Source organism: Heloderma suspectum, chromosome 14, assembly GCF_057233095.1.
Source record: "Heloderma suspectum isolate Gila_16-S chromosome 14, 16-S_ref, whole genome shotgun sequence".
Lineage (NCBI taxonomy): Eukaryota > Metazoa > Chordata > Lepidosauria > Squamata > Helodermatidae > Heloderma > Heloderma suspectum.
In genome coordinates this window covers 22937804-22950894 of record NC_139471.1, presented here as the reverse complement: position 1 = coordinate 22950894, position 13091 = coordinate 22937804, and the positions used below count along the sequence as shown (strand labels likewise).

The 13091-nt window shown below is 52.2% G+C and overlaps 1 protein-coding gene across 1 annotated transcript in view; it reads left to right on the top strand.

Annotated features, from left to right (window-relative positions):
* The first annotated feature begins 1596 nt into the window (after positions 1-1596).
* Positions 1597-13091, top strand: part of LOC146335800 (carboxyl-terminal PDZ ligand of neuronal nitric oxide synthase protein-like) — a 46780-nt gene continuing 35285 nt past the window's right edge. The window contains exons 1-2 of the mRNA XM_084821370.1: positions 1597-1809; positions 9806-9877. Coding sequence (XP_084677496.1) covers positions 1699-1809; positions 9806-9877 — 183 coding nt within the window. The 5' untranslated portion in view covers positions 1597-1698. The remainder of the gene's footprint in view (positions 1810-9805; positions 9878-13091) is intronic.

Below are 13091 nucleotides of genomic sequence, written 5' to 3'. Positions count from 1 at the left end.
CAGAGTACTGTGCCCCAGTGTGGCTTAATAGTCCACACACAAGAAAGATCGATACACAACTGCATGAGCCACATACTGGCTGCCTGTTTTGAGCCACATACCACCTCCAAATGACGTAACCTACTTGGAACGAAACAGGTTAAGATCAAGACAACACGCCATTTCTACCGCTAAAGCTCTTCTAGAAGATGATTTCAATACCCACAAGACGTGGAAACAACATTGGCTAGGAAACTGCCCTCCACAATGCCGAAGCTTGCCCTGCATCTTGGAAAAACCACCTGGATTTGACCAGCCTTGTGCTATATGGACAACCTTGAACCGAATTCGCACGGGTCATGGTAGATGTGCAGATGCCCTTTATAAATGGGGCAAAACAACATCACCAAATTGTGATTGTGGGGCTGAAAAACAAACTATCCAGCACATAGTGACAGAGGGTCAAAACCGAGCCTACAATGGAGACTTTGCCAATTTCCTGGCTGTGACAACTGAAGCAAAAAACTGTATCTGTAACCTAGACAGACGTTTGTAATATTCCTGTCTATATTTTATATTTCATATTTATTATGCTCTATGTTTTTATTGTAACGTGAATGTGCCATACGATAAATAATAATACTGATAAGAGCCATAAGAACATTAGAAAAGCCCTGATGCGGTCCAGCATTCTGTTCTCGCAGTGGTCAACCAGCTGCTGGCAGGAAACCCACAAGCAGGACACGAGTGCAACAGCAGCCTCCCGCCCACGTTCGCCAGCAAACCGGTGCACATAGGCATGCTGCCTCCAATACAGGAGGCAGCACAGAGCCATCCAGACTAGCAGCCTGGATGGCCTTCTCCTCCTCCCAGCATTTGTCTAACCCCCTTTTGATGCCATCCATGGTGGTCCTCGCTACATGTCGTAGCAATATCTAACCCCGAGCAGTAATTAACAACGCTTTTAAAAAAAACATACTTTAAAAGAGAACATTAGTTATTGGGAGGGCTGTTGTCGTTTATTCGCTCAGTCGCTTCCGACTCTTCGTGACTTCGTGGACCAGCCCACGCCGGAGCTTCCTGTGGGCCGTCGCCGCCCCCAGCTCCCCACGGTCGAGCCCGTCACCTCCAGAATGTCATCCATCCACCTTGCCCTCGGTCGGCCCCTCTTCCTTTGGCCTTCCGCTTTCCCTCGATGAGCGTCTTCTCCAGGGTGTCCAGTCTTCCCATTACGTGGCCAAAGGGCTTCGGTTTTGCCTTCCATATCCTTCCCTCAAGCCAGCAGTCTGGCTTGATTTCCTGCAGTGTGGCCTGGTGTGATCTTCTTGCAGCCCGGGGCACTCTCAGGATTTTCCTCCCGCACCACAGTTCAGATTGGGGGGGCTCGACATGCACTACCCGACGTGGACAAATAAAGACCGACGAACGAGGGCTGTGCTGAACACAGGCACGCGCGAGCGAAGCGCCGCGCGCCGGGGCAGGGCCAGGCGCACCCGGCTTCGCGCCTCCTCGGCCGGCCTTTCCCGGCGGCCGGCTCCGCTCCGCCCCGCCCGACGTGGCGCATCACACGGGAGGGCGCCGGGCGGAGCCTGCGCCGCTCCCCTCCTTCTCGCCCCGCCGCTGCCGCTGGGCAGCCGCGCGCTCGGAGGCGCCGGGGCCGCGCGGGGTCTGGCCGTCGGGGCGGGCGATGCGGGGCGCGCCCCGGCGGGAGGCCGCGACATGCCGGTCAAGCTCAAGAACCGCTACAACCTGGTGGACGACGCGGGCGACTCGCGGCTGCCGCTGCACAACGAGGAAGCCTTCCAGCACGGCATCCTCTTCCAGGCCAAGGTGCGGCGCGGCGCGGCGCGGCGCGGCGCGACCCTCTCCCGCTCCTGCTCCGCCGGGGCGGAGGGGCGCGGCCCCCGCGCAGTCGCCCACCGCGCCGGCTCGCGAGGGGGGCGCCCGCGGGCCGCCTCTCGGTCCAGCGCGCGCGCTCGGCGCGTCGCGAGCGCGGGGTGGACAGGCCGGCCCCCGAAGGAGAGCCCCCCCGAGCATGTGCAGAGCGCCTGCCCCCCTTTGCATCCCGGCCCCACGGACGCGTTTACTCGCGCGTAAAGCCCCCGGGGAGGAGACCCCCGGGGCGTCGCTCAGCCACACGCTCGCAGGCGACGGGAGTGCGCGTGTGGGGGTCCCGCCCGAGCCCGTTCGCTCGTGAGGAAGCGGCGCTGATTCCAGCCGGACTCCGTCCCCGTGAGCCGGCCGCGTTTTGGCGGGCTTGGGCTTGGCCGTTCTCTGACGCGCGAGAAGGCAGGAGTGCCACCGGTGCAGCTTCTCCCCATTATTCTTTGTTTGCACCATTTCTCCCCCGCCGCCGCCCTTCAACCCCGCAAAAGGCTCCCCGGCCGGGCTGACAAAGGTTAATCAGGCCGCCCCGGCCCCCGCGGGTGCAGTCGAGAAGACGCGGCGCAAACGGAAAAGGCGATGGCGGGGAGCAAAACTCCGGCACCGGCTCTTGGTTGACCGTGTTTTGCTTTTATCAGTACTGCTTCTTCGGGGGGGGCGGGGGGGTAGAGCCGAGAGAGAGATTTTCTTCTTTGATTCTGCCTGTCTGTGATAGAAGCTGTTAAAAACGCATGAGCCCCGCTGGGGGGGGGGGGAGTGGCAACTGCCCCCTCTCCCGTGCCTAGGCTTCCAGCGGAGGGGGCGCCTCTTTCGGCAGCCCGGCACTCGCCCTGAGCCCTGCCCGTTGGCAGACATGGGCCTGCCAGCTGGCTATTGGAGATCAGAGGGCTAAACTTGGCCGGCAGGGGGGCGGATTGTGCTAGCTGGCTAAAGCCCCCTTTCTCCTCCGTAGAGCTCGTGGCCCCCTCGGGTTGCCATCGCGGAAAAGACAATGTTGGAGTAGAAGCCCAATCCGGCAGGGTGCTTCCTATGACTGAGCCTTCCCTAACGTGGTGCCCTCCGGATGTGTTGGGACTACAACTCCTATCATCCCCAAGTTGTGGCCCCAACACATCTGGAGGGCACTGGGTTCTGGAAGGCTGTTTTGGCCAAATGGGACCTCTGTGCACAGATGCAGTCTACCTCTGCATACCACTTGCTCTGGAGCCAATGACAGGGGAGGGCTACCGGCCTTTATGCCCTGCTTCTGGTTGGCCCCCGTGGAACTGACGTGTGGTCTCTGGTCCAGCAAGACTTTAAGGGAAACAATGTCTTAGGGGATGCAGATGACTCTCTGGTTGCCCCTTCCCCTGGACTTCGCCATGGCTTCTGCCAGATCTGCAGGTCGAGGCCCCTCTGGCCAAATGTAAAGGCACGCTGGGGAGGGTGTTTTCTCCTCCTTGTGGCTTTGGGACTCACCGTTCCCACGCCGGTGGCAGGCCTAGCAGTCAAAATATGTTTATCTCAACAGGTCTACAGAGGGGGAAAAGCACGGCCAAGGAGCCAAGCGGCGTGACGGCCAATTTTTATTATGTTCTAATGGGATGGAGCCAAGGAAGTTTTGGGGAGGAGGGAAGGGGGGGTAGCATTGCAGGATGTCAGAAGGTCTCAGCGGTTGTATGTGTTTGTTCAGTACAAAACTGGTTTGTCCTGTTGAGACTTTTTATTTTTCAATTTTATTTTCATCTCCTTGGTTTGAAAAGTTTATATGAGCTGTACATTTTCCTGCAGGATTAATTAGGAGCTTGGTTTGCTGGGGGATGGGGTGGTGGATTCCAGTTCACTTTGGGATATGCATCATGTAACAATCAGATCAGAGATGAGGCTGGTGTGATGTGTGTGCTTGTTCTTAATTTTAAGGAGCCCAGTATCTTAGGTCCCCTAGTCACACCATCATGTTACAGGTCATGTTACAGCTCCCTCTTTCTTGAAATCTGGTTTCAAGTTCTTGTTGGCCAAAGAATGTGCAAGCTTTATTACTGACACAGAACTTTTCATCAGGCAGAATGGCAAGGGAGCTGATTTTTGATGGACTTCTATTGGATAAAAATGTCCCATTACAACCCTTTCAAACTCTAGTGTGAATATCTCTGTAGCAGAGACAGAATTTGCAAGGCTGGAAAAAATACTTCAGACTCCTAAAACATGATGAAAGCACTTAGGTACCAACTTTGCAGGAGGCAGAAAATATATTCTAATATTCCTAGGGGTCTCGAGCAATTTTTTTTTTAATCTGCCCAGGCAGCCGGTCGCTGGTACCAATATCCCATTTGTGTGTAGGACTACACAAGCTTCAGAATTGCACAGATCTCTTCATGCAGCGGAATGGCAGAATTGCATTTTCATTGGCCGTCTGCTCTGCTGATGAAAGTGTCAGTATTCAGTTCATGAAGAGTTCTGTGTAACTCCAAAGCATGTGTAGAACTTTGCCCGATCTAAGGATGTACAGATTTTGTTAAATCCGTTCCATCAGTGTTTCGTGGATTGTCAGGTGACTTTTATTCCATCGTCGGCTCATTGGCGGAATCGGATTTTTTAACCAGAATTTCATTCTAGTTGTGCTAATGCACATTAGCACAAGTGTGCATTAGTCCTAATATGCTCTTGCGTTAATGCACATCAGTTAATGCAAATTAGCACAAATCCCTCCCCCCCAGGTGAAAAACTGGTCCATGAGTCTGCATGACCAGAAAAAGCTGCTCTGCAGCAGAATCCACAGGTTGGATTCATAGAAATGTGAACTCATTTGGATTGGTTGCAGATTTCTCCAGCATCTCTAGCCCAGTCCTCAGCTGGATCAGTGTTCTGTTCTTGCTGTGTTTTGACCCGAGATAATATCTCTGTGTGTGTCGCAGGGGAGACCAAAATGGAGATGAACGGCTTTGTGCAGAAGTAATTATAAATTTTGTTCCAGACTGAACTAGTACAATGCGGAAGGAAGCTGGTTGCATTCCAGTGGGGCTGACCTCCAGTATGCCCATCCTCCCGTTTGAAGGGAGGGACTGGATCTCAGTGGGACGCTGGGGGAGAGATGCGTGAAGATGGGTCTCTGGTGACAGTAAGGGCTGTTTGGGAGCTCAGCGAGAGATGCTTTAAATGCCAAACATTGTTGTTCTGCCCTCACCCATGCAGCGCTATGCCAGTGTTATGCTGTTTTAAAATAGGCGCTGCACTTGAATGGCTCGGAATCTCTTTCCTGGCCTTTCCCTCTTTGTTCCCAGCCACAGCAAAGTCTAAGACTGAGCCCCTAAACCCAGTTACAGCGCGACAGCAGGCCCCAGTGCATTTAGTGCAGCTGACTCTGGAGCAAATATGTGTAGGATCGCGCTGCAGAAAGTACTTGGAACAGTGTCTTCTGAAGGAGCTGGGTGTGTCCAGGGGCAAAACACGCAGAGGCGCACCTTGTTAGGACTAGAGACTTGAAGAGGGGAAAACATCCTCAGCTGTTTTTTTTTCTGGGCCTTTACCTCTCTAGTTAGGACTGTTGAGTGGGTGGTTTTTAAAAAACAGGGTGTGTTTTAGTGATCTGTTCTTAACAGCGTGACTTGTATCTTTTAAATATTAGCTTCTGTGTTTGGGATAGGCGTTTAGATCTTGCTAACTACCTCAAACCTAGAAAGAGGAGCCATATAAGACCAACTTCTCCATGCTGGCTGGGAATTATGGGAGTTGTGGTTCCAACACATCCGGAGGGGCCCAGGTTGGAGAAAGCTGGTATAAGGCAAATCTTAGACTTGTCCCTTATTGTGATGCTGTTCCCTTCCCTCCGTTCCCCTGTGCTCTCAAATTATAGACCGCAAACTATGGAGGGGAGAAATCTGCTGTATAAATATGTTGGAATGCCTAGTTTCACGGTCTGCTGCACCTTAAGAGTCAAAAGTGGTTAGAGATCATATGCAAAGGGCTGCAGTGTGGCAGAAGGACAGTGAAATCGAGGGTGTTCCAACTGGACCGTGGTGCGAGGGACTTACCGAGTCGCATACAGGCAAGGGGAGGGGCAGAGGGGGAGCCCTAGGGAGCATCAGCCCATCGACACAATCCCAGCGTTGCCACGCACACAGAAACACAGAAAGAGAAATGCACCCACTCGCATTAGCCATCTGCAGCCTAAAAGGGAAGTGCGGCCAGATTGTGTAAAACAGAGGTGCAAAGTCTCTGGCCTGGGGCCAAATCTGGCTCCCCTGGTGTTCCAATCCAGCCCTCTGGCTGATTGTTTGGTGGTTTCCCGGCTTTTGTGCAGGTCTTTCCCCATTCTAAAAGGTTGAAGTGCCTCTCCTGTGGTTGTGTTACCAAGAGCTTTACGCTCAAATATGCTGGGATTTGGGGTAGGTTTGGCCCCACCCCTTTTGCCTTTGGCCCCGCCCACCCATGGAATGTGGCCCCCAAACTGGAACTTGGCCCAAAGCCAGAGAGAGATTCCCCAACCCAGTTGTAAAACTTCCCTCCTCGTTCTTCTCGAACCATAGAACTTCGGACCGTTTCGGTGGGATGGAGCAGTTCCATAACCCTTGGGGCAATATTGGTAAACATCTCGGCTTCGCCCTTGCACCAGCGTCCTCGCCTCATGCAGGATGGGTTCGCCGAGCAGGGCCTCTCCCATGGAACCAGCCTCACAGGGCAGACGCATGCCTCTGAGGCATGTGAGTGCCAGGCAAACAGGGCTTGAAATGGAAGAACTGACAGCACTTTGACCTCATGCGCAGAAGTTCACAGGCAGTTGATACATTTGCTGTAGTAGCTTCGTATTTAAGCACTTGCTTGTTCGCCATAGGCGGCCAGGAACTACGTGCAACTCTCCGTCCTCCTTTTGCCAGCCCATGCAAGCTAGTAGAACTATTTGCAGGCTAGTAACATTTGCAGGCTGTTTACAAGGCTGTGATACAGAACAGGTAGTTCAACCTCCCCCCACAGGAGGTGGGCAGCGGCATTCACCACACCAACAATAGCACAGAATTCTCTCTTTAAAAACCTGCAAACTAAAAGTTGCTTTTAAATATATTTACATTGGGTGGAATCCAGACTTTGTTGTACTTAGAGTAGATCCGCTGGAATCAGTGGGACTGAAGTGATGACTAAGTCCTATTGATTTCAATGGGTCTCCTCTAAGTATGACTCAGTCTGGATCAAACCCATTGTTTATTAGCATTAACAGAGCTTACAGACAGGTGTACTAAAAAATAAACAGCAAAGGGAAAAGAAATAAGAAACAATACGGAATTTGATCTTTATAATAAATCAAATATATAGTCATTATTTACAGGAAGGGAAATCTGTTTTTCCAGTAGTTTAGAAAAAGGTTGCCAGTTTCTAAGAAATACGTTATTTTCTCATCCTTGGCTTGAAGATTATCATGCATTCACTTAGCAAAAATATGGATTGAGGGATCACATTTTTCCAGTTTGGCACACCATCTTAAAAGTTTCAACCAGCTCCTTTAAAAGGAGGGCTTCCTAGGCAGAGGCAAGGTGTTTCAGGACTATCCTTTGCCGGAGGCGGAAATGCAAACTGATTTTCCCTCTGGCCCGGAGCGCATTTTAGGTAACAAGGACTTGGAGAGACGAGGCAGGAAAAGACCTTTAGAGTAGCTCTCCGGACACCCTCCAGATGTGTTGGACTACAACTCCCATCATTCCCAGCCCCCATGAACAGTGGCTGTAGACTCTGCTTCCTGGAGCAGATAGTTTGGCATTTGCCCCACAGCAAAGCTGGAACATTTCATTACCAGAAGGGAGTAACATGTCTAAAAAAACAAACCAGGCTACCCAGTTCATTGGTGGAAATGCCTGGGGATTGGTCCGGGTACCTCCTTTCGTAGATCCAAGGAGCCCAAGGTGGCGTACGTGGTCCTCCTCCTTTCCATTTTATCCTCACAACAACCCTGCGAGGCAGGTTAGGCTGAGAGTCAGTAATTGGCCCAATGTCACCCAGGGAGCTTCAGGGCCAAGTGGGGACTAGAACCCGGGTCTCTCTCATCCCAGTCCAGCACTGAAACCACTACAGCCACACTGGCCATCTGCTCCCCTACAGTTCTGTCCAGGTGTTAAGACCTGCCTTGCAGGCCTTGCTCTCTGTCTGCTATAATTTCAGGCTGTTAGGCAAGCGAGTCCAAGAGATGGGGCCTTCTTGCTGTTAGTGCCCTGGCTCTGGAATACCCACCAAGAGGGGGTCCATCAGCAACCTCTGCTGTCCTTCGGGCAGAAACTGAAAGCAGTTTTATCTTGGCAGCCTTTGAGTATACAGTTGCTGTTTTAAATTGATGCTTTTATCTTTTTGGCACCTTCGAAACTGGATTGTGTTTTGTCCTTTGTATTGCTCTTGATTGCTTTTAAGTGTCTGGTACTTGTTTCGCTGCTGTAAGCTGTGCTGGATGTTTGGTGAGCTGAAGAGTGGATTAGAAATATTAAATAACAATCACCCTCGCTCCTGTACACATCGGCTCACCTGCTCCGCTCCTGGCCTCTGAGCATCAAGTGACCACGTGACCAGAAATGAGGTGCTTCTGTGGACCACGCCCGAGACGCACAAGGTCGCGGGTGGTCGAGGCTTCCTGTGAAGCCAGGGGAACTGCACTGCAGTTCCCCTGGCTGCTGTTAAACTGAATTGCACTCTTTTTGTTTCCCCTATGAGAGCCACTGAAGGGACCCCCCCCCCCTTTCTCCTTTCATCACCCTGAGCGGATGGTTTAACCAGCTTTAAGCAATTCATCCGTGTTAAATGATCTTAGGTTCCTTGGCTGCCAATCTGGTGGGGGCAAGATGGGGAACGGGTATTCCACAGCCCCTATGACACCCTCCCCTAACCTAGTGCTCTTCAGATGTGTTGGACTACAAAGCCCAGCATTCTGGCTCAGGCTGGTTGGAGTTGTAGTCCAAAGCATCTGGGGGGCACCAGGTTGGGGCAGGTGCATGATGTTTATTTGATGTGGCTCAGTTTTCTGTGCAGGTGGATGCACCTGGCCCTGCCTTGACGGAGCCTCTAAAAATGAACCATGGGAATAAACAATTGTGCCTCTCCCCCCTGCTTTCGGCATTAGCCCAGTGTGAATTGCACACTTCCTTCCAGGCCCGATGACTGTGCCTGTTTTGTGAGGAGCTGTGTGAGAGCAGGAGGCAAGGGGTGACGAAATGCGGGGCAGTGCAGGGCGAGTTTGCGCAAGTGTTTCTGTCCCCAAGGGACGGCTGGCACACGTGCAGCAACATGTCCCGGCGTGGAGCTTTCATGCGGTCTGGTGTTGCCTCGGACGCCAACCAGGCTTAGAGCACGTGGCGAGCCTCTTTTGCATGCCAGTCTGGTCCGCTCGCTTTGAGCGTTTCCGGGAGGGTGTGCAAAGTAGAGGATGAAGCTATGAAGTTGATAAATCAGGGGTGGGAAGCATGTGGCCCCCGCCGCCACCCCCAAATTGTAAAAATATTTTTTTTAAAGAAAGGTGTCTGGAGCGCCAGCAGGGTCACACAGAGCTTACAAACAAGCCAATTTTGACCCTCTTAGAGCTCTATAGCTGCTCCATTTGTTTAGTTAGTATTGTAGCACCGGGGGGGGGGCCTGCAGGGGGCATCTGGTGTGGGGTGAAAATGTCCTACCTTTTGAAGTCCCACACACCATGTGCTGAATAGACCAGGCACTTCTGGTTTGGATGCTCCAATACACGCACGGAGCTCCCTGCCTGCCACAACGGTCCCATTAATGTCAATGCTGGGGGGCGGCGAGGAGCCCTGCACACAGTCCTGTATTGCTATGCACTGCATGAATTCACAGAGCTCTCCTGGGCCAAGAAACAAAGAGCTCCGCGCAAGCATTGGAACCTTGCCCCCGAACGTTGAAACGGGGGCAACTTGTATCTAATGCGCCAAACTAATTGTTGCCATGTTCTCTCTGTGTGTGTGTATCTCTTTCTCCCTTTTAGTACATTGGCAGTTTGGACGTGCCAAGACCCAACAGCCGCGTGGAGATCGTGGCAGCGATGAGAAGGATCCGGGTGAGTCACTGTGCACGTACGGCCTTCCTTCCTTCCTTCCTTCCTTCCTTCCTTCCTTCCTTCCCCTCTCCCTCCTCTCCAGGAAGTCTCTTCTGCTTGTACTGAGCGATTTCATCAAATGGAAGCTGGGGAGGAAGGCAAGATGTCGCTTTGTTCCTGTTGCGAGTTCTCCCCTCCCCCCACCCAAAAAAGATGCCACCCCCGTCTCCCTTTTTCACAAGCAGCCTTTCCACCAGAAGGCTGGTTGGCAAAGAAGCGCTCTGCCTCTGCTCCCGAGCCCACGGAGGGAACAGAAGCAAAGCTTACCGGGAGTTGCCGGCTGGCCTTCGAGCCAGGGATGGATGAAACTAGCTCAGAGCCTTTGGCGGGGAGGGGAGGGCGCTGTCACTGGGTGGCGCTGGCCAGGTGGCGCTTCTGTCCGTTTCTGGCCCTGCAGTCGCTCTGTGTTCTCGTTTCCTCCTCTGTGGATGGCAGGAGCAGCGGGTGGGGCATGACACAGGGCTGCTTCTCCCTCGCCCATTCTGGAGAGAGGTGGCAAAGAAGGCAAAAGGCTTCGCCGTATACATCGGCCAGCGTGGGCGGACGAAGGAGCCACATGATTTTGAGCTGGGGTGCTGATGTTGTTTTGCAAAAGAGGGCACAGCCAAGATTTTCTCTGATTGGGGGAGCAGAAGAGGCAAACTCCCCACTTTGATCTCTCTCACGCTTGTATGTGCCCCCCTTCCAGTCCCTGCTTGGGACTCCAGTGACTGACTGCTGGGTTCCATTCTTCTGTGGGCAGGGAAAGGGACCCTTTATGTGTACCCACAACTCATTGTGTGCAGTGATCTTGGAGCCCAAGAAAGTCAAATCTGTCCCTGCTTCCATTTCTTCCCCTTCTATATGCCAGGAAGTGATGGGGCCAGATGCCATGATCTTCGTTTTTTTAATGTTGAGTTTCAAACCAGCTTTTGCACTCTCCTCTTTCACCCTCAACAAGAGGCTCTTGAGATCCTCTTCGCTTTCTGCCATTAGGGTGGTATCGTCTGCATATCCGAGGTTGTTGATAATTCTCCCGGCAGTCTTAATTCCGACCTGTGATTCATCCAACCCGACGTTTCTCATGATGTACTCCTTTCCCAATTTTGAACCAGTTGGTTGTTCCATGTCCATTTCTTACTGTTATATTTATACCTCATTTTTATTTTTATTTTTCTCACTCAGACAGACACATGCACATGTTCAGGGTGGGGTGGGGGACTGATTTGCAAGAAGGCATTTTAAAATGAGGGAATGCAAACTGAAATCATATGGGGAGACCATCGAAAGCAATGTGATTCAGTCATGAAGGAGGGGGGGGCAGTATAGCAGTCCCTGCTGATGGGTCCCAGTTTTCTACAGTGCACAAGTGTTTGACCAACGCCCCCACCCCACCCACAACTGCCAGACTGCAACCTCTCACCCAGGGCAGATCTCACAAAACTGTAATTCCCTGCAGCCAAGTGAAAGTCGCTTCATGTGCCCGGCAGCTCGAGTTTTGCTTCTGCAGCTTCAGAAGCATTAGGATGCGAAGGAGAGTCTCTGAGCTTTGCAAGGGCCTTTACAGTTGACTGGGCCAGTTCCTTGGCAAAAGCTAGGATCTGCGCCAAGTCCAGCAAAATAAACCAGCCAAAGTCACCCTCGGGTAAAATATTTGCATGTGGAACCTCAGCTGCTGGGGCATCGGTTTCTCTCAGCATGCTGGCTGTTCATGACATGGACATTCAAATTCAGTGGGCTGCGGGCTGGAATTTTGGTGTAGGGCCGTGAGGGAATGTCTCCTCCTGTCCTCGCCCCCCTGCACAAAAGAATCTTCGGAGGCTCAAAAGCGGCAGGGGGAACAGCATCCCTCAGTCTCCCCAGCACTGTTTGGGCCTGTGGATCCCTTGGGAGGCAGGGGACAGAGGCCGGCAAATGGCAAACACAGCCATCGCTGGGGGGGGGGGGCGCTCTTGGTAAAATGTCCTCTTAAAAGAACGCACCAAAGGAGGGAGCTCAGTGGGTGGGGCGGAATGTAAATTGGGGGGGGGAGGCAGGCTTGTCGTGAAGGCAAAGCCCAGCCAGAGTTAGATTTTATTTTTTTAATCGTGCGTCTTCCCTTTGGATTATTATTAGATGCCTGGAGTTGCAGACTTCACTGTGGTTGTCTGAGCCGGAGTTAATCCACCCGCCAGCCCGCCTCCCAATTTTAACAGCGCTGGCTGTGCCATTATTTCTGCCGCTGGAATATTAAGCAGAGCGGCGGTGGGGCGATCTTGGCGGGCGTCTCACGGGACCCTTTTCCCGTGCCGTTTTAAATGCAGTGTAGCTTTGTTCGCTCGGTATCACCACCGCATTGGTAACCTACCCTTGTCCCAAGGAGCTGAAGGTGACATTCTTGGGGTTCTTTGTCAATGCGGGTACAGTCGGTATGGACATGGTATGAAATGGAGCCACTCTGTCCCTCAATGCAAGGTATATTCTAGGGCAGGAAGGCAGAACCTCCAAATGGCCAGGCCCCCTGTCCCCTGCTGCCAACTGCTGCTGTCCTGGCTTTTGTGCAATTTTCCCCCATTCTAACAGGTTGAAATGCCCCTATTGACTGACAGGAGGAGCTTTAAACTAAAATAGGCTGGTATTTTTAGTCCTGCCCGTTTTCCCTTTGTCCCAGCCCACCACTGGAATGTGGCCCCTGAGAGCTTCCCCGGAATGGAATGTGACCCTCAGGCTGAAAGAGGCCCTGCACCTGTGTATTATGGCTTTTGCCACAGAGATGCACAGATCCACAGAGAATCACTTTCCATTTCAAGTCGTGTGTTCCCAGATTTATGATTTGGCCAGTGACGGTTTATGAGTTGCTTTTCTCCCTGCGTATGCAGAAATACAACTACAGCTTAACTGAACAACTGAAATGTGTCTAAAATAAATAGAAAACAAAAGGCAGCCGAAACCCTAAAGTAATTAAATGGCATTTTAAAAAAAGAACAGCTCCCAAACAGCCATGCAACCATACATGAGCATGCCAACAGTCAAGAGCCTTCTCAAAAAGAAAAGCTTTAACCAGGTGCCTGAACCCCATTCGTGATAGGTGCTCAGCGGATCTGTTTGGGGGTAGAAAGGGCTCTTGATCTAGTAACAACCCCCTGCCCCATCTTGTCTCAGCAGGTAGGATTACTTGAAGAAGGCAGGAGGTGACTTTAAGCAAGGCTCTATGAGA